General features: G+C 51.9%; 1 protein-coding gene and 1 pseudogene across 1 annotated transcript in view; one reads left to right on the top strand and one right to left on the bottom strand.

Annotated features, from left to right (window-relative positions):
* The window catches only part of INTS9 (integrator complex subunit 9), an 86,331-nt gene extending 66,996 nt beyond the window's left edge, over positions 1-19,335 (top strand). Inside the window, exons 9-17 of the mRNA XM_045831786.1 lie at positions 463-574; positions 3,209-3,389; positions 5,339-5,399; positions 7,995-8,166; positions 10,751-10,875; positions 12,785-12,952; positions 17,162-17,260; positions 17,577-17,714; positions 18,734-19,335. Of these exons, the coding sequence (XP_045687742.1) occupies positions 463-574; positions 3,209-3,389; positions 5,339-5,399; positions 7,995-8,166; positions 10,751-10,875; positions 12,785-12,952; positions 17,162-17,260; positions 17,577-17,714; positions 18,734-18,910 (1,233 nt within the window). The 3' untranslated portion in view covers positions 18,911-19,335. The remainder of the gene's footprint in view (positions 1-462; positions 575-3,208; positions 3,390-5,338; positions 5,400-7,994; positions 8,167-10,750; positions 10,876-12,784; positions 12,953-17,161; positions 17,261-17,576; positions 17,715-18,733) is intronic.
* Positions 4,243-4,342, bottom strand: LOC123814240 (annotated as a pseudogene).

Raw genomic sequence — 19,335 nt, 5'->3', positions numbered from 1 at the left:
CCCGATCTGAGAATCACATTATACTGCACAGTCGTTCCCGAGGCATGACCCCCACACGGGCACCAGGGACGGCTCCTGGGAGCTTGTTAGAAATGCATATTCTCGAGCCCACTGCAGACCTGAGTTCAGCAAACTCTCCAGGCGATTCCCATGCACCCTCGAGTTTGAGAACTGCCTGTGATAACGTGAGATATTTTGAAAAGAATAAAAGCATTATAGAACTCTGCTTTTTTCATTGAGGTAGAGTTGGTATATAGTGAAACCCTAAGATCTTAAGTGTACAAGTCCGTGAATTCTGATACCATGTGCTCACCACCCCAGTCCAGACATACTTTCTATCACCCCTGAGGACTGGTGATGAGCTGCACATAGAAAGAGCAGCATCAGTATTCTCTTTTCCCTTTACTACTTGTGCATAACATCTCTTTTTAAATTACTAACTGTAGTTCTCTGGTTTTTCAGCCCATGGACCAAGCATCTCTCAAAAACAGCGACGTTCTTATTCTGACAGGCCTCACCCAGATCCCCACCGCGAACCCGGACGGCATGGTGGGCGAGTTCTTCAGCAACCTGGGTACGTGAGCCACGCCAGTCTTGGCTTGGGCAGCTTTTTCGTGTGTTTTTCTACACTCTGCTTCTGCAGTATCTGTGCCCCTTCCCGTCACAGTCACGCCCTCCGATGCCCCTTTTGCGGCCTCATCCCCATTGACTCCCACCCGCTTTTGCTCATCCTTCAAAACCTGAAGTCAAACACAGCAGTTCGTAAGCAACCGAAGTCTGAAGGTGCCATAATAACGGTTATTATAACGGTAAATTCGAATTTTTAGCATGTTACACAACAAACACTCAACGTTCTCTCGCTTATTTATATAGAAAATTCTTATTTAATCTGCTTCTTGCTGTGGGGTGGGATTTGGTGACGGAGCCGAGGTGCTCACAGGTGACAGCAGTCAGACCAGGGAAGAACCACACCAGTGCAAATAATAGCACAAAAAAGACGGTGCAGAAGTCTTCAAACAATGTCTTCGTTCAATGTTGTTTTCAGTATAGGTCACTGAGATGCCTACTGTAGGAACTTACCCATTTTGCTGTGTATAGTGCGCACTTTTTTGCCCAAATTTTTGAGGGAAAAATAAGGATGCACATTGTATACACATGGGTATAATGATTAAATACCACGGGTATAATAATCCTGTGTATCATGCACACAAAAAATGTGGGTGCCCATTATATCCGGGGCAATATGGTAACTCTTGTTTCTGTTGATTAGCCTGTGGTAAAATTGGCTTCATTATACATTGTTTTGCTTAAAGTGGCAGAGCCCATGCAACAACCTTCACTGACGGCTCCCTGTGTACATACTGTGACTTCACAGCAGCGGTACCACTGAACAGGTGTATTTTTTCCCTAATGTTTGGTTGGTGTTATTTTTTTCCTTCTTCTGGGAGAAAACTAAATTGAGAGACGTGGGGCATTTGCTACCTGGAAGAAATTTATTTTTCTTTGAACTTAATTGTCAAGAATAAAATCTAGAAATCCTACCTTTCTTCTAGAAAAGTGCAGGTTGATTGATGTCTTAGCTCAGCCTACTGTAACAAAATATCGTGGACTCACACACAACAGACGTTTATTTCTCACAGTCGGGAGGCTGGGAGTAGGGAGCCACCGTGATCGGTCCCCCTCCTCCTCCCCGGCAGACAGCCACCTTCTCCCGTGTCCTCCTGTCACAGAGAGGAGCCACTGTGGTGTCTCTTCCTCCACTTGTAGGGGCACTAATCCCATCATGGGGGCTCCACCCCCATCTAAACCTCTGGACCTCCCAAAGCCCCCGCCCTTCACACCATCATGTAGGGGCTTCGCTGTGTGACTTGGGGGCACACCGTTCAGTCCATAACAGTTAGCCAAGGGGAGTTGGCGCGCTCAGCCCTCCCCCTGCAGCACTGTAAGTGGTCCTGCTGCTGCTCCGGGCGAGAGAAAGGGTCTTCTCCTACGGAAGAGTTGTCCTTCCAAGTCTCCCTTGGCTGAGCCAGCAAGCATCATCTTTTTTTGTTCTTCGCTGATACTAAACCAAAGGAATTTATTCTTACTTGAAAAATTCATTGGACTGGTCTCAAACAGAATCTTTGGTTTGTGTGTTGGCTTATAATCTAGAATCAAACACAAAGAACTTTAGGTCTACACAGCACCTTCTAATTCAACTGGCTCTCAGAGCCAGGCCCAGTAACCACTTGCTTCAAGGGGACCCCTCATCAAAAATGCAACTATGGGGGCCCGGCCACTGGCCTGGGGAAGGGAAAGACCCAGAAGAAAAGTTGAATTTTCAGCAAGTTCCCTGGACATCTTCACACAAACTAAAGCTTAAAAACCACTGACCCAGCTCACTCCCTCATATAACCAATGAGGAAACAGAGGCCTCGCTTGGCTGCCGGGGCCTCCCCGAGTCCTGTGGCTTGTGGCAAAGGCAGGACTGGAGTCGGCCCTCAGGGTCCTGACCCCCTGATTGCAGTTTCTCCAGGGCACTGCACTCCAGTGAGAGCAAGCCTGCCCCCACTCAGGGCACTGCTGCCTGTTTCGGTTTTGCGAGAAAAGCCAGCAAAAACCAAGCCTGAGTGGGCACTTAGACTTTTTAAAGCTGCTTGTAACTTCTAATACAAGTATATCCCTAAGCTGCAATAATGCCTTGTGTGATGAGGGTATCTAAAGTAGGGAGCATTATCTTACAAACGTTCCTAAAAGAGCATGCCACTAGAATGGGCCGGGGGGGGGGGGGGGCGGGGGGCGGTGGCGGTATAGGCTATTTTGTCGTCGGCCATTCAGCAGTAGTCAGAGGCCAAACGGAGACAGACCCAGTGAGGTTCTGAGCAGGTGCTAAAGAGAGGAGCCCGGAGGGTCTTCTGTCCTGCAGCTCGGCTGCTGTTGGTGGCCTTCACAGCCCAAACCCTGCATTGCCCACCCTGCGCCTGGGGCCTGAGACAGGGACAGAGCCGGGCTGCCCCTCAGAGCCGGCAGGTCATTGTGGCTGTGAAGTGGGTCGTGCCGACAGAGAGTGGGGAAGTGAAAGAAACCCAAACATTATTTTTTAAAAGTTCCATTCTAGGAAAAAAAAACAAAAACAAAGAAATAAACTTGAAAAAATAACAGTTTCATCCTACTTCTATGAAACTGCTCTTCTGATGCCGTTGTCCCCTCCCGGCTGCCCCCCTTGCAGCGCTGACTGTGCGGAACGGAGGCAATGTGCTGGTGCCCTGCTACCCCTCGGGGGTGATCTACGACCTCCTGGAGTGCCTGTACCAGTACATCGACTCGGCCGGCCTCTCCAGCCTGCCCTTCTACTTCATCTCGCCCGTGGCCAACAGCTCCCTGGAGTTCTCCCAGATCTTCGCCGAGTGGTATGTCCGTGTTCTCCGTGCAGAGTTCCCTTTGGTGGAGGCACTGCATTCAGGCAGTAAGAACAGAAGTGATCCTGCTTCATCCTCACGTTGCTGTGGAACTCCTTGTTTCTTTTTATTGAGTTTATTGGAGTGATCTTGGTTGATGAAATTCTATAGGCTTCATGCGTACGAGTCTGTAATACATCATTTGTATACTGAATTGTGCGTTCGCCACCCCGGGTCCACCGTGAAACTTCCATGCTGCAGCTTCTCCGCACCTGCAGGGTGAAGGCGGTGGTGATGAAAGGCACTTGTGCCACGTTGCTGAGGTTCAGAATAGTTATCAGAGGAGGAAGCCTGGAAGATAAAGACTTAGCATAGCCAGCACTTTCCAAATTAGTAACGAAAATGTTGTATTTTTATCTTCTCACATGCTGTATCTTCTGCCTCTTAAAAGTAAAATTGCGTCAAAAATGGAAACAGATTTTAAAGCCCAAGCCCATGTTGTCTAAATTTATAATACCAAACCTGAAAGAAAAACTATATATATTTTTCATTAAATAGCACACTATTTGACAAAATTAAGTTTTATTACAGCAGGAAATTGCTTGATCAAATCTAGAGTGAGTGAATTACTGAACAGTCTGAAGTCAGTGAACCTTTTTTTAATCTTTTTTTTATTTTTGTTCAAGTATAGTTGTCTCCATTTTCCCACCACACTTTCCCCAGCCCCGCCCACCCCCACCCTCAGTCCAGGAGTCCTTTGTCCATGTTCCTTGATGACCCTTGCCCTTCTTTCCCCCCCTTATCTCCCACCCCCCGCTCCTCCAGTCACTGTCAGTTTGTTCTGTATTTCAGCATCTCTGGTCATAAAAATAGGGAACACTTCTCGAACTTCCTATCACCCTTACGCGGGGGCCATGCTAATCTCTATCATTCTCATGTAGTGCGTGTGCTGCCGAAGCGAACACAGGAAGGCAGTGAGCCTGTCAGGATCGTGTAGACGCCTCTTTGAACCTGACTCGCCAGGCCAGAGGGGAGGGCTGGAGGCAATGGGCTGACTTTTACACTGGACCCAGCCGTGCCTCAGACGTGTTTCCAGACACTCAGGTGTGAAAACACACATACTTGGGTGTGTTTGACCCCTTTAGTGGTGTGGTGGCCTGACGTACAGTGTTCTCCTGAGTTTCTCATCAAAAGGGTGTGAACACCGTTCTGTCCGCCCTTCATCACTCTCTCAAGGCTCCCCCCACTCTTAGTCGTGGCCAAGATCTTGTCTCTGGACTTCCACACCCGCCCCACGTGCGCACTGCCCGTGGTTGTCAGGAGGACTGTACGCACACGCCACCTGAGACGTCGCGGCGTCTCCAGGTGGAGGTGTCTCTCAGTCACTCTCCAGTTTGCGCTACCGCTGGTGCTTGGTGGGGAGAGAAACAGAAAGCTGAGTCTCTGAAAAAGGCATGGTACTCGCCTCAGTGTTGAACCCTGCTAATGCAGCAGGATATCTTTGATTAGTTAGATCCTGGAGCAGAAAAAGGACACGAGTGGAAAACTGGCAGAACAGCGGTACAGTCTGGAATTTAGTTAGTTGTGACGCACTGAGGTCACTCTTTCAGTGTAACATGCTTGTCGTGGTGGTTAGGCATGGCACCGACATCTGACATCGGGGCGGGCCCTGGGGGAGGGGCACTCGGTACTGTTTCTGCACCTTCCCTGTACCTCCAAAATTATTCCAAAATAACAAGGTTGCCTCTTAAGAAAAAATGTACTGAGGGTTTTAAAGGTTAAAAAAAATGTTCACAAGAGATTTCTGTCCTGAGTGCTCTGTAATCGCTGGGTTTTATTAACAGTGAGATGAGTGGCAGGAAAATTTTAACTTCAGTACTTGTTATTTGCGCTGCTACCACTAGGTGGCAGCAAATGACCCCGTGTGCCCTACCTGACTTGCTTCTCTGTTTCTCCTCAAGGCTTTGTCACAACAAACAGACTAAGGTGTATCTCCCAGAACCACCTTTTCCTCACGCAGAGGTAAGAAAATGGTCTACTGGGATCAGAGAAAGAGAGAAGTATAGATTAATAGATGTGGCGGAGAGAGCAGGCCATTAGATTCTTTAAAATTATTTTATTGTTGTTCAAGTACAGTTGTCTTCATTTACCCCACCCGCCACTCCCCGCACCCCAGCCATTCCCACCTCCCTCCCCTGCTTCCACCCCGCCCTTGGTTTTGTCCATGTGTCCTCTGTAGTTGTTCCTGAAAACCCCTCCCGCCTCCCCTCTGGTTACTGTCAGATTGTTCTTCATTTTAGTGTCTCTGGTTGTATTTCTTTAAAACCTTTGCACAACCTCACTCAACCCTTTGTTTCCCGTATGAGACGAGAGATGGGACTCCCTGCTTCCCCCTCGTGCTAGGGCAGCATGTCCCCAGTGTGCGCTCACGCCTCATGCCTCACGGCTGATCTCGGCCCTGCCGGCCGGCTGAGGGATCCTGGCCTCACACCTACTACTGACTGCTTTGCATAACAGGTTTTTATTGTGAAGTCTTCTTTCCAGTTAATTCTGTTAATCATAGAGGTAGGTTTTAATGGTGGAAATAACCACCTTTCAGTTTAATGATAGGGGTCAAAAGGCACGAACCCCCAGTTATAAAACAGGGAGTCAAGGAGATGTGCCGCCCTGCATATCTGGGCATCGCTAAGAGCACAGATCGTGACGTTCCTGTCACAAGGAAGAAAACGGCTGTGACCGCATGGGGACAGATGTCAGCCAGACTTACTGCAGCGACACCAGTGTCACGCGCCAGCTGTCCTCGGTGTGGCACGGGAAATGCCCTCCCTTGCAGAACTGGGGCGTTTGTGTGCAGTCGTGAGCCTCACGGCACGGCTGCTGCCGCCTGGCAGCCCACAGCACCTGCGGGAACAACTGCCATGCACCTGGCCGTTTCCTGCCGTCGGCCAGTGGGGCTGCTCCCCGGTTTGTCTTACGTGTTTTATGTCCGCATGTATTATGGAATCTATACACGTGTGCATTTTAAAGATGTTTAAAGTGGTGTGTAACTGCTTCAGAAAACCGACAGTCTCTGCCAAAGCATGAGGTAGTTCTGCTGGTCGAATGTAGTGAGTCAGCTGGACAGCTCGGTCCGGTCGACGAAGAGAGAGGTGACTGTATCTTAGTTTCCATGCGTTGACCAGGAGAAATGCAGGAACTGTAGGTGACACCTGAAAAGTGACTTAAGTCACTTGCGCAGACCTCCTGCTGCTCCCAGAAGCCTGTTCGGCCCCTCAGTGGCTCCAGGTACAGCGGACTTCCTAGTCTTTTAGGCAACCGCTCACCCGTTTACCTGGGGCCAGGCAAGATTTCGGCCAGCTGGTTTTGTTTGCATGGAACTCAGAAGGAAAGTGGGGTTCAGTGCTCGCCATCTGCTGTGCACACCCCCAGCCCCTCGACCACAGCACCTGACGGCAACACCTGACAGAGGTCCCCAGGCTAGTTGTGCTGTCTCACACAGAAAAGCAGTTCTCTGTGCATTAAAGACGTATCTCTAAATTTGGAGACTGTCCCATTCTGGCCACATTCTCACTACCGGGGGTGGCTTTAGTTGGTCTGGAGGTGTTGACGGGGCTCCCCTCTTCTGCATTAGGGCTGCTGCAGGATGAAGCTGGGTCGCAGGTCATGTCATTGTCCACTAAACAGCTTCTCTGGATGACAGTCCCCGTGGCTTAGTTGGTGTTTCGGGTCTCTGATGTCTGGGTTTTGCCGTCTGGCCGTCCAATACTGGAGTGGGGAGGTGGGGCCAGGTAGAGGAAGCAGGCAGAGGGTCCGAGCCAGGTCCTTAGCTGCCGGCTGTGGCTGTGGCTGTGGCTGTCCTTGGCGATGCTGGGTCGGGCCTGACGGTGGGAGGGTGTTGTAAGTTTGGGCTGGGAGGGGGACCGTTTTGGTTCGAAAGAGACCTTTTTAATCCTCACCCGGGGATGCGTTTATTAATTTGAGAGAGAGAGGAAGTTGGGGGTGTGGCGGGGGAGACATCTATCAGTTGCCTCTGGCATGTGCCCCGACCAAGGATCGAACCTGCAATCTTTTTGGTGTACAGGACAACGCTCCAGCCAGCCAAGCCACCGGCCAGCGCTGAAACATAAACTCTTGAGACGGGTTTGAGCCTGTGCACAGGGTGCTTCTTACCGTGGCTCTCTGTGCCACGAGGACATCACACAGCCCAGATCTCGGGAGGCCAGTTTGGCCTCTGTCTTTGTTAAGTCACCACAGTGACTTCCAGCTGCAACTCCTCGAGGAGGCCCTGCGTCGGTACAGAGTTGCTCTGGGGTGGGTGTGTGTTGGGTGTGGTGGACTCCGGTCAGGGCGTGGAGTGTCGGGAAGCCATAAAGGGAGACTCGGACGGCATCAGGTCGTAGCCACCTGGAAAGTTCCCACTGAGCACATTAACAGTATCAAAAGGCCCCATCTGTTAAAAAGTTACATTGTAGATAAGACATTTCAATCTTTGGCCAATTATAATAAGATATGTTTGTATTTTTAATTTACTTCTGGCTCCCCCCGATGGTGTGGGTCTTCCTTCTGCTGAGACACGAGGCTAACATGTCCTCGAGTGCTATCTTTTGTGTGTTGTAGCTCATTCAGACCAACAAGCTGAAGCACTACCCCAGCATCCACGGCGACTTCAGCAATGACTTCAGGCAGCCGTGCGTGGTCTTCACGGGGCACCCTTCCCTCCGGTTCGGGGATGTGGTCCACTTCATGGAGCTCTGGGGAAAGTCCAGTCTCAACACTGTCATATTCACAGGTAATTCCAGCCCCTGCCCTTCCCACTGGGACCGTCACTGATGCGCCTACCAGGGGAGACCTAGGGACAGTTCTAAAATAAGGCATAAGTGTGAACATTCTTTGGCCATAAACACCAAAGGATACAGAAGCCACATGGAAAGACTCGGATAAAGCAAACTGTCTTGTTAACTGGCTGTACCAGCCAAAACTTGCGCGTCTGGTTTTGCAGAGTCTTCCCTGAGCGAGCGGAGCTCACCACGCTGCCTTGGGCGGGGCTCTGTGAGCTCTTCCAGACCTGCCCGCTGACGGCTCACCGGCCTTGTTTGTTGGACGCTGTAGGAGTCACCTCCCGCACTGGGTCTTTCTCCTCTGGTTAACATTCACTCCGGCTTGCGGGGTTTTTCTGGAGAATGAACCCCTCAGAGTAAAATAAATCCTTTTATGAGATCAAGTAAGGGTTTTATTTAATCACTATATATTTAATCAGTTTAACATCTTCAGGTAGCCTTGGGATTTAAACATCTTACAAGCTATGCAGGAAAACCCCTGCTCTGAAGTCTGGCCCAGCTTCCTGTAACTCAGCTGAGTGACCTCAGCTCTCTGAGCCTCCCTTTCCTCCTTGGACCACAGGTGGTTGGCGGCTCTCTCCTTGGGCAGCCCTGTGCATTGGTGGTCGCTGAGAGGAAGCACTTCATACCGTGCCTGCACGTGAAGCTGTGGGTCAGTTGCTGTCTCAGAGTTTTCTAACTACTGTTGAGACTTAAGCAATGGAGCAGTCTAGGTGTGCCCCATCTTCAGGGTCAGGGACACTTGGGTCCTCCCTGTGCTCAGCCTGCTGAGGAGGAGTAACAGTGCCCCCAGCCAGAGACGGCTGGGGCACCGCGGTACTAGCTGGGTTCATGGACTCGTCGCAGTGAGGGAGCACGCAAGGCCACGGGGAAGCGAGAGGCATCTCGGAGCATTTCAAAAACGAATTCATGTGGCTGTGGGCTGTGCTGGTGACTTTGAGGTGGGTTCACCACCCTGGGCTGAGTGCTGTCGGGAGGCAGGAGCAGCTCTGTGAGTGGGTCTCCGAAAGATCTGTTGCTGGCAGGCAGGTGGACTGGAGCCAGGACAGGGCGATGGAGGCGCATCTCGTGGTTTGGACAGTGCTGTGGGTTTGGGTTCAGGCATGATTATGGAGAGGTCTTGTTTTTGTTTGGGCCCAGTGTGGTCACTGAGTGGCCTTTTCTGGTTGTTTGTGAAACCGTTTATGTCCCACACCCTGGCCGGCTGCGAGTTCCAGAGCTCAGGAAAGCAGCTCTCGGGCTGCTTTCCTTCTTTCCCGGGTCCCCTTTCAGCCAGAGGCCGAGGAAGTCAGCCAGAAACACTGACTCATGACCCCCAGAGCCTCACCGTTGTCTAGTGTGGCCAAGCAGGAGGTGGTCGGGGGAACGTAGGTGTAGCAGGACTGCGGCGGTCTCGCTTGTCCTTCCTGAGGCGGCGCGGACTCGGCCACGACATTGGGTCCGGTACTCACATAGGCACAGAGGCCACCACCATAGAAGGGACTTTTCTTCAGCCAGCTCCACGAAATCAAGGACTCCGCCATTGTCCGTAACATCTCTGGGCAATGAACTTAAATTCAAGCCGGTCTGCGGGGTGTCCAGAGCGGATGTTGCGTCATCCGTGATGTCTGCTAGTGTCAGACGTCTCGGCCGTTTCCTCCAAAGGTGCGCAACGGCGGTGGGACTGCAGCTCGCACTGCACATGGAAAGGGGGTCAGCTGTGTGTCCCCTCCACGGGAGGGTGTTAATCTAGTCTGGCCACTGCCCTGACCACGTTGACGTGGCAGGTGAGAGCCGCCTGCAGGCTATGTTGGAGCCGGGGAGTCCTCCTTCGTCCTGGGAAGCAGCCAGTGCTTTGGCGCAGGGTGGACGGCGTCCTCGAGTGGCGAGAACAGTCCCTGCCCAAGCAGGTGGTGAGAGCCGCTCTGGAGAGAGCAGGTTGGCCTGAGGACAAGGACGGGTTCCATCCTGATGCACTGGCTCTGCTGACAGGAGTACAGCAGTCTCAGCAGAAACACTTTGCTGATGTGGGTCAAGGTCTTTTCCAGTGTCTTCCAGGGCCGTGCAGACAAGCAGATGGTGTGCAGCGTGTCTCAAACCCGGGCGCTAGCTGGGAGCATTTCACCCGAGTGGTCCGTGGCAGGGCCTTCCCTCTCAAATCACAGTCTTGAATTTTGTCTGTTGTGGGGACACTGAGTCCATGCCCCTGGTCTTCCCTGGGTTTTTATCTAATTTTTTTTAGCATCTGTTAATGCTTCTGGGCTGAATAAGTTCTTGCTATGATGGTTGCCAAATGGTGATTTTTTTTAATTGCGTCATTTCTTTTAGTCATCAGTCGCCATTTTGTTGCACAGAAGAGCTCTCCCCTCTTACTCATCCCTCATTGATCTCACCTCCTTCCCTTTCTGTCGGACCCTCACGCCCACCTCCCCCTGCATGCCACCTCCGTCCTGCAGCTGTCTGCTCAGCTCTCCTGTCCCTGCTTCTGAGTGGCTCCTCACGCCAGCGGCCCCTCTGTCGCCTGTGTCTTACACTGTCTCATCTGTGCTCCCTCAGAGCCGGACTTCTCGTACCTGGAGGCACTGGCTCCCTACCAGCCCTTGGCCATGAAATGCATTTACTGCCCCATCGACACACGACTGAACTTCATCCAGGTGTCAAAGCTGCTCAAAGAAGTGCAGGTAACCATGGAAACGGGGCTAGTGACTCCCTGGGGTGGAGCTGTGCCGAGGGGCGGGGCGTCTGGCCGCCTTTCCTGCCTTCCTCACTGCTCAAGGACTGCAGAGCACCAGGACATGTGCTGGCTACTCGTTCAGCCTCCAAGTGCGGAGCTTTACCTCCTGAAAGAAGTTTCCATTCTAAAGAAATCAGAATTGGGAGGACAAGGAGGCATGAACACTACTGTGCTCGATGAGGGCCCCTGTGCCCAGTGGCAAGCTGCTTGCCCCCTCCCCCACAGAAAGCCCTCTCCGTGCAGCTGCCCGACAGCCGAAACACCTCCCGGGCCCTCGTTGCACATTTGGGTAGTCACCAAGGTGGTGGTTGCTTTTTGTCAGAAGTTGGTTTCTTCCTGCTTTTGTTTTTTGGGTTTTTTCATTTTGCATTTTCTGCCACAGAGGAGGGTAAGTAGTTGGGGAAACATGGAAGGTAAGAGGAAGAAATGTGGACAGAAGGAGAATACAGAGGGAGGGCAGGGGAAGATAACCCACCGTCCTGGGTCAGCTACCGCTCGGGGGCACATGTCTGATTGTGGAGGAGGCCACAGGAGGCTGGTCAGACTTGTCGAGAAAGGCAGCATCTCCACGGCACGGGCCAGAGGGACATGTCTGATTCCCCGTCGCCTCGGTGTGCCCAGGACCCTCAGCCAGGGCCAGGTGCCCCAGCTCTTCTCTTGGCTTCAGCTGTGGTTTGGCAAGGTGCCACTAGCCCTCATGTCTTGGCCGAGGTCAGAAGTTCGCTTTCGTCCTCTTCACAGAGTCTTTGACCTCGGGGTGAGCGGCGCCAGCACAGAACTCGAAGGCAGGGAAAGCTGCAGGACCTAAGCACGGGGGAGGGGGGGTGGTGAACTCGGGGGTGATGGACCGCGGTGATCGCCAGCCTGCGGCCCTGCCTTGCACGGAAAGAGGGCAGACTTTCCCTAGATGTGGTGAGAGCAGGCAGCCAGCTTTGGCCTGCGTGGAGTGATTTGATAGCCCACTGTCTACTCCGCGTACTGGAAGAGACGGTCAAAAGCCTGTTGTTTTCAGGACTGGGTAACTTCACACCGCGTTCCTCAAGCCAGCGGTGTGCTCAGCCGGCCCCCTGGTGTCCGGTGTGAGAGCAAAATGCAGGGAAGGTCCTCGGGCCAACACTGGAGTCGGGTGGCTTTCAGACAGTTACAAGATACCCGCCAGGGTAGGAAGAAAAACAAAAGGAGCAGGAGCCCTGAGGAATCAGCGCTGTTTTAAATGCAACCAGTGCGGCCTATTGGGAAGTCTTATTCTTCCAGGAACTTGAGGCTCAGTCCAAATCAAGCAAAAGCGGTGACAATGCAATGACTCCGTCGGCTGCCAGGATCAGTTTTCAGTTGGGTGATGTTTGTCCTAAGTGAACATGGCTTTGCAGAAAAGAGTTTGTAGGAAAGAGTTCTGTCTGATTCAGTCTGTCCTGCAGTTAAGTGTGTGACCTGACCGTTGCCCGCAGCCCACCACCTGTGGCCCGGCAGACACCGGAGACACCAGACCGGCACGAAAAGTCACAGTCTGGCCCATCAGCCAAGAGCAAGCCCGGGCCATGGTGGCCGGACAAGGGGCTCAGGGACCACTTGGGAGTAGTCACCATCACAGCAACTCAGGTCTTGTAGAAAAAGCAAAAACAAATACAAACGGAGGCCCGAATCCCTCGCTTGTCAGCACGGCCGGCAGTTCAGGGCCTCGCCGTAGATTCGTACTTTCCCCCACTGTGCCCGTCTCTCCCCTGATTACTTGGGTTTGGGAGGAAAGTTCAAAACGGCCTGGACATGCTGAGCCTAGGCATCCAGGACGGTAGGATTAGGTAAGGAACAGGGCTCTGCCTCACAGCCTGCTCCCTCCCCGCCCGTCTGTCCCTCAGCCCCTGCACGTGGTCTGTCCTGAGCAGTACACGCAGCCGCCCCCCGCACAGCCCCACAGGATGGACCTGATGATCGACTGCCAGCCGCCACCCATGTCCTACCGGCGGGCCGAGGTCCTCACCCTGCCCTTCAAGCGGCGGTACGAGAAGATCGAAATCATGCCGGAGGTGAGCTGCTCTCCTTCTCAAGGTTGCACTCAGGTTCTGTCGCCTGAGTCTCTGGAAGAAGACAGTAGCTTGCTTTTGGGTCTGGGTCAGATGTGGATGAACCAAAGAATCCCTTAGACCCAAGAGAGGGGGGCTTTTCACTGTTTCATTCTGAGTTTTCAAGTAATGAGGCAAGAGCTGTCAACATCGGCCCCGCTGGCCTGCTGCTCTGATGAACGTGTTTGCGACCCAGGAGGCCAGGGACCAGGCCAGGGCCTCCAAGACCAGAAATGCTGGTGCCTCAACCCCCTTAGGGTTGTGGGGGTTTTCCCTGCTTCCTGGACCTCATTTATGAGTGAGAGCCAGGTTTCACCAAGTTCAGGGATAAATGGAGGAGATAAATATGACCAAAAATAAGAAATATAAGACGATGATGATGATGATGATGATGATGATGATGATGTATTCCAGCATAACATAAGGATTTTGTTGATCCATTGATGGGCTCTATCGAAGCCTAAATATTTCAGTGACATGGACTCTGGGCCTGTTTTAATAGGGAAGAAGTCAGGTGTGCTGCCAGAGTGGCTGGTCTGAGGGGAAGGCAGGCGGGCAGCGGGAGCGAAACGCAGCTCCCGTAATGCCGGGCGGAGTGGAAAGCCTGCAGGAAGCGCTTCTGGGTTCCTCTTGCCTTTTCAGATAGCTTAAACATGTGTTCAACAGACAGTAAAAAGAGGCAGAAAAACTTGTTACAAGCAGTGTCCCCAGATCTTTGTCGAGTGCTCAGAGCGGACCCCTGCACCTGCAGCAGTGGCGGCCTGCTCTGGGGACCTGTCGGAACTGCAGGGTCGAGCTCCAGTGTCAGAGACCTGTCCCAGCTTTCAGTACTAGAGGCAAAAGGAAGCCAGAACATTGTTTTCAGGACAAAAATGAAAACATTAAGACATCTACAAAGAAACCATCCTCCTAGTTAATTTCTGGCGTTTCCCACTCCAGAGTTTATCCATGGTTAAGTAATCATGTCAGCTTGTCTATTTCCATTTTAACTCATCAAAAGAAAAGAATAAATCTGCCTGTTACACCTTCTGACATTGAGCTGGAGAAGGGATTGGCTTTGGAGACAGGTCGGGGACACAGCACCCCATTCTGTCCTTCACAAAGCCCCTCCCTCAAACCCAACAGGCGCAGACTAGCAGCTTTGACCCTGAGACCCGCCCTGTCCCCCCTGGGCCGCTGCAGGTCCTGGGTAACTAGCTGCACCTCCCACAGGAGGGCCGAGTTCACCTTCGGCCAGAGCTTGGGAAGAACTGCTCTCAGACTTCCAGCTGCCTGACGCATTAGGTTAATATTGCTGGTGTTGGACTTGTTTTGTTTCCGTAATTTGGCATTGATGGTGATTTTCTTTTTGACAGGGAGAGATGAAAGCAAGTTCCCCCTCCAGAAAGGGGCCTAGTTTTTGTGTCGTCGTTTGTAACACAAGGTGGAGCTAATCATCTGTGTGTCTAGATGTTAAGGTGGTTTAATGTGTGAGATTTTTTTAAAAATATATTTTATTGATTATGCTATTACAGTTGTCCCATTTTCCCCCCTTCACTCCCCTCTATCCTATATACCCTCTCCCACCCATATCGCCCCCTTTAGTCATGTCCATGTGTCATATGTTCTTTAGCTTCCACATTTCCCGTACTATTCTTGCCCTCCCTGTCTATTTTCTACCTACCATCTATGCTACTTATTCTCTGTACCTTTTCCCCCTCTCTCCTCCTCCCACTCCCCTGTTGCTAACTCCATGTGATCTCCATTTCTGTGGTTCTGTTCCTGTTCTAGTTGTTTGCTTAGTTTCTTTTGGTTTTGCTTTAGGTGTGGCAGTTAATAATTGTGAGTTTCCTGTCCTTTTACTATACATGTTTTTTTTATCTTCTTTTCTTAGATAAGTTCCTTTAACATTTCATAAAATAAGGGCTTGGTGATGATGAACTCCTTTAACTTTTATCTGAGAAGCACTTTATCTGCCCTTCCATTCTAAATTAAAGCTTTGCTGGATAGAGTAATCTGGGAATAGGGCCTTGTCTTTTATGACTTGGAATACTTCTTTCCAGCCCCTTCTTGCCTGTAAAGTCTCTTTGGAGAAATCAGCTGACAGTCTGATGGGAATTCCTTTGTAGGTTACTGTCCCCTTCTCTCTTGCTTCTTCTAGGATTCTCTCCTTCATTTTTACCTTGGCTAATGTAATTATTGATGTGCCTTGGTGTGTTTCTTCTTTGGTCCAACTTCTCTGGGGCTCTCTGAGCTTCCTGGAAGTTGATTTTCTTTGCCAGAATGGGGAAGTTCTCCTTTATTACTTGTTCAAATACGTGTTCAATCTGTTGCTTTTCCTCTTCCCCTTCTAGTACCCCTATAATTCGGATGTTGGAACATTTAAAGATGTCCTGGAGGTTCCTAAGCTTCTCCTCATTTTTTTGAATTCTTATTTCTCCATTCTTTCCTGTTTGGTTGTTTTTTTCTTCCTTCTGGTCCATTCTATTGTTTTGAGTCCCAGTTTCCTTTCCATCACTATTGGTTCTCCGTGCATCTTCCTTCATCTCTTTTATGGTAACCTGCATTTTTTCATGTAATTTGTGCCCAAAATCAACCAATTCTGTGAGCGTCCTGATCACCAGTGTTTTGAACTGTGCATCTGATAGATTGGCTATCTCTTGGTTGCTCAAAAGGATGAGTCCTGGGGCATTGATATGTTCTTCTGTGTGAGACATGTCTCTCTCTCTCTTTTTGGTCTGGTCGCTCCTGTTAGGGTGATGGGCGGAGCCTTAGGTGTTCACCGGGGCTGGGCACCCCAGTCGCTAGATTGTGATGTATGTGGGGGCGGGGGCAGAGGGAACAATGGCGATAGCTCCGTTCTCCTGGGACCTCAGTCCCTTCCCTGAGATCCTGGGTTGCGCGCTCTGCTCTGGTCCACAATCTTCGCCTCACTGGGTCCGCCAGCTGCAGCTTGCGTACTCAGGGTCCACCCGCTGCAATCTTGCACACCCCAGATGGCTTACGCACTCCCAGTTGCCTTATGCACTCCCAGTTGCCTTATGCGCCCAGTTCTCCCTGTTCTCCGCAAGCCATGACCCACGCCCGGCTGCTCCTCTCCGCCCCTCCTACCGGTCTGAATGAACAGGTCTACTTCAACTTCTTGGTTGTCCGACTTCCATTCAGATAAATTCTGTCAGTTCTGGATGTTATGCTGGCTGTAAATTACTGTTGTTCTAATCTTGGTTGTGCGTGGAGGTACGGTGCATCCATCTATGCCTCCATCTTGCCGGAAGTCTAACGTGTAAGATTTTGCTTTTCGTTTCCTCTGCATTTTGCTCGTCTCAAAGTGAGAGACACCCAGTGCCCTCGGCCTGTCTCCGTCTGGTATGTACTTTCTCACTTAGTGTCAGGCGGTGGGGCTGAAGGGTCAGGTTTGCACTTCAACACACTGAGCCGGCAGTCCTCCAACCTTCTGCTGTCCAGACTTGTTAAAGATTATAACCCTGAAAAGCTTTTGTTTATATGGGTAGTATTGATAGATGTTTGTTGTACTACAAGCTAAAACTGAGACATTTAAAAATACGTGTTAAGGTATTTTAAAATAACATAAACCCATTAGATGTTTAAAATATCTTTTATGAAAAACATGTTAGAACAAAGGTAATGAGAAGAGGGGGGCCACTGCGCATTCGCAGAGCCCTGTGCTGCACACCCCTGGGAGCCCCACAGGTTTTGAGAGCAGCCAGAAAAGAGAGGCACCACCGAGAAGCCCTGAAGGATGGAGATGAGGTGGCAGCGGTCGGGGCTGAGCCCTTGGCCGTGATCGATGGCGTGTGCTCGTGCAGGAGGGTCTCGGGAGGCCTTGGGGCCACCAGGCGGCTCTCTCCCTCCTTGGCCCAGGTCACGCACCACCAGCCCTTCCCCTCTGTCTTCTCTCTCCTCCTTTATCGCAGGAGGTACTAGGTTGATGATGCATAATTTGTGTGATGTATTTCTCATTAAATTTTTAATTTTTTTACCTTCTTCCTTAAAGTTAGCTGGTCATTTTAGATTGCAATAAGGTAAACCAAATTCAAAAGAAGAGAAACACTGGTGATCTCTTTAGGCCCAGCTGTGTGACACTGGGAGACTGGCACCTTCCCCAACAGGCTGCACGTCCCCCCCACACCCCCCAAACGGGGTGCACCTGACCGAAACCCCATTTGCTTCCAGCTGGCCGACTCGCTGGTGCCCGTGGAGATGAAGCCCGGCATTTCCTTGGCAACCGTCTCGGCTGTGCTGCACACTAAGGATAACAAGCATGTCCTCCAGGTACCATGGGGGGCGGGGGCACAAACCTGTGGGAACCCCGGCCCGGTGACGACCAGAACCCTCCCCTGAAGAAGGTCCTAGCATGCCAGCCAGCTATGGGGACACTACCTCCCAAACCAGCAAACGCAAGAGGTCAGACTTCTCCATGGACTCAGTGTGAGACAAAGAGGGCACCTCGAGTAATCTCTCCACTGTTTATTTCTCTGGCCACATACGAGGAAAGGGAAGAGAAACGACTACGCAGAGACAGGGGGCCACAGGTCCTCTTCTGCCCCCCAGGGAGGTTCCTGATGCCACTGTGTCCCCTCCCGCCCAGCCCCTGCCCAGGCCCACCCAGCCCACAGGCGGTAAGAAGAGGAAGCGGGCGAGTGATGACATCCCGGACTGCAAGGGCCCAAAGCCCTTGCTGAGCGGCTGCATCCCGGTGGAGCAGTTCGTGCAGACCCTGGAGAAGGTGAGCCTGCCTGACCCAACCCGCCTGGGCCGTCTTTCCGGCTCAGGGTGGCCTCCTGCTGCTTCAGGGAGCGCACTGCTTTCCATGTAGTCTCCTCGGTCTGAGCTACTGTCCCTGTAGCATCTGCTTGGCCCAAGGTCATGCTGGAGGACAGAAGCAGGGGACAGTTACAGAGCGGTGAGAGAAGAGTGTGCCCCCCTTCCCCACGTTCCCCCAATTCTTTCTCAGCCGTCCCCTTCCTTCCCATCAAGTATGGGCAGCCGGGAGACCGTTGGGCAGGGTGGGGGAGGCCGGGGTAAAGAGGGGTCTGCGCCCTCGAGAGCCTCACTTTCCTACGCAGCCCCTCGCTGTTGGCAGAGCTGGCGTGGCCACACCACAGGGCATAAGTGTCGGGCAGGAGGCAGCAGGGACAGAGGGCAGCAGCGTTGCTGGGTCCCTGGTCCGGGAAGCCAGGCCCAGCTGCTCCCTGGCAGGGTCGGGGCGGCGGGGGGAGGAAAGGCGTTCATCTTGGAGAAACGGTCCTTCTCCATCACAGCAGCTGTCCTGCCCCCTCACCCCAGTGGCCACTCCTCCCATGGAATAGAGTTCTTGACTGTAATTGTGAGGAAAAAAATTTTCTAAGGTCTTTAGAATTTTGGCTTATCACAGAACTTTGGAGATCACTGTTTTAGCATTAGAATTACAGAACCTTGCTATAAAGAAGGAATTAGTTAAAAGTATTATTCATGCTGCTGCTTATAAGAACAGCCACTAACTCTAGTAAAAAGTTCCAGGAAGAGATTTTCTCCTTTTAAACTATTAGTTACTGCCTTCTTTCTGTCCACACCGAGGATCTCAGTGGCTTTCTATTGGGGCTTTTCTCCGTCAGGCATTTAATTTTCCCCAAAGGGAGGGCTGTCTGCGGGGCTGCGGTTGAGTTCTGCTGCCGTAGGAGGCCTGCTCTGAAGGGCCACCCTGGCAGGCCGAGTCAGTGCGCGGGAGGGCCCCCGCCAACCGCCTTCTCTTTCCTTTGGGAGCAGCATGGTTTCAGTGACATTAAAGTGGAAGACACAGCCAAGGGCCACATCGTCCTGCTCCAAGAAGCTGAGACACTCATCCAGATTGAGGAAGATTCCACCCATATCATCTGTGACAATGACGAGACACTCAGGGTGCGGCTGCGGGACCTCGTCCTCAAATTCCTGCAGAAGTTCTAGAGGGAGCCCCCGTCCTTCTCCCTCAGGCAGCCCGTCGTCCTCCGGCCGAAGGGTGAGGGACCTGGAGGGACGTCGTCAGGAGTGATGGCCGGAACCTCCCGGATGGGGACGCCAGTGCTGTTTCAGGCAAGAACTTCTGCTTTAAGCTTTAGACTCTTCCTTCCCAGGCCCCGCGCTCAGGCAGCCTGGACGGCGAGCCGGTGACCGAGCAGCACCAGTGACGGGAGCAGCTTTCCGAGAGGCCGGGTGGGCAGGGCAGTGAGCAGGCGACTGACCTGTTGTCCTCGTGGCCAGAGCGGGTGTGTTTCCCGTCCTCAGAGGCCTCAGGCGGGGACCTAGTGACTGTTCTACCTGCCTGTCTACAGTGTTGCACCTAGTAAGACAGACGATCTCCAAAATTAGTAAAATGAACCTACTTACCTGTA

Source organism: Phyllostomus hastatus, unplaced genomic scaffold, assembly GCF_019186645.2.
Source record: "Phyllostomus hastatus isolate PE091 unplaced genomic scaffold, TTU_PhHast_1.1 phas_contig_159, whole genome shotgun sequence".
NCBI classification, from domain to species: domain Eukaryota; kingdom Metazoa; phylum Chordata; class Mammalia; order Chiroptera; family Phyllostomidae; genus Phyllostomus; species Phyllostomus hastatus.
This window is presented reverse-complemented; position numbering and strand designations above follow the sequence as displayed.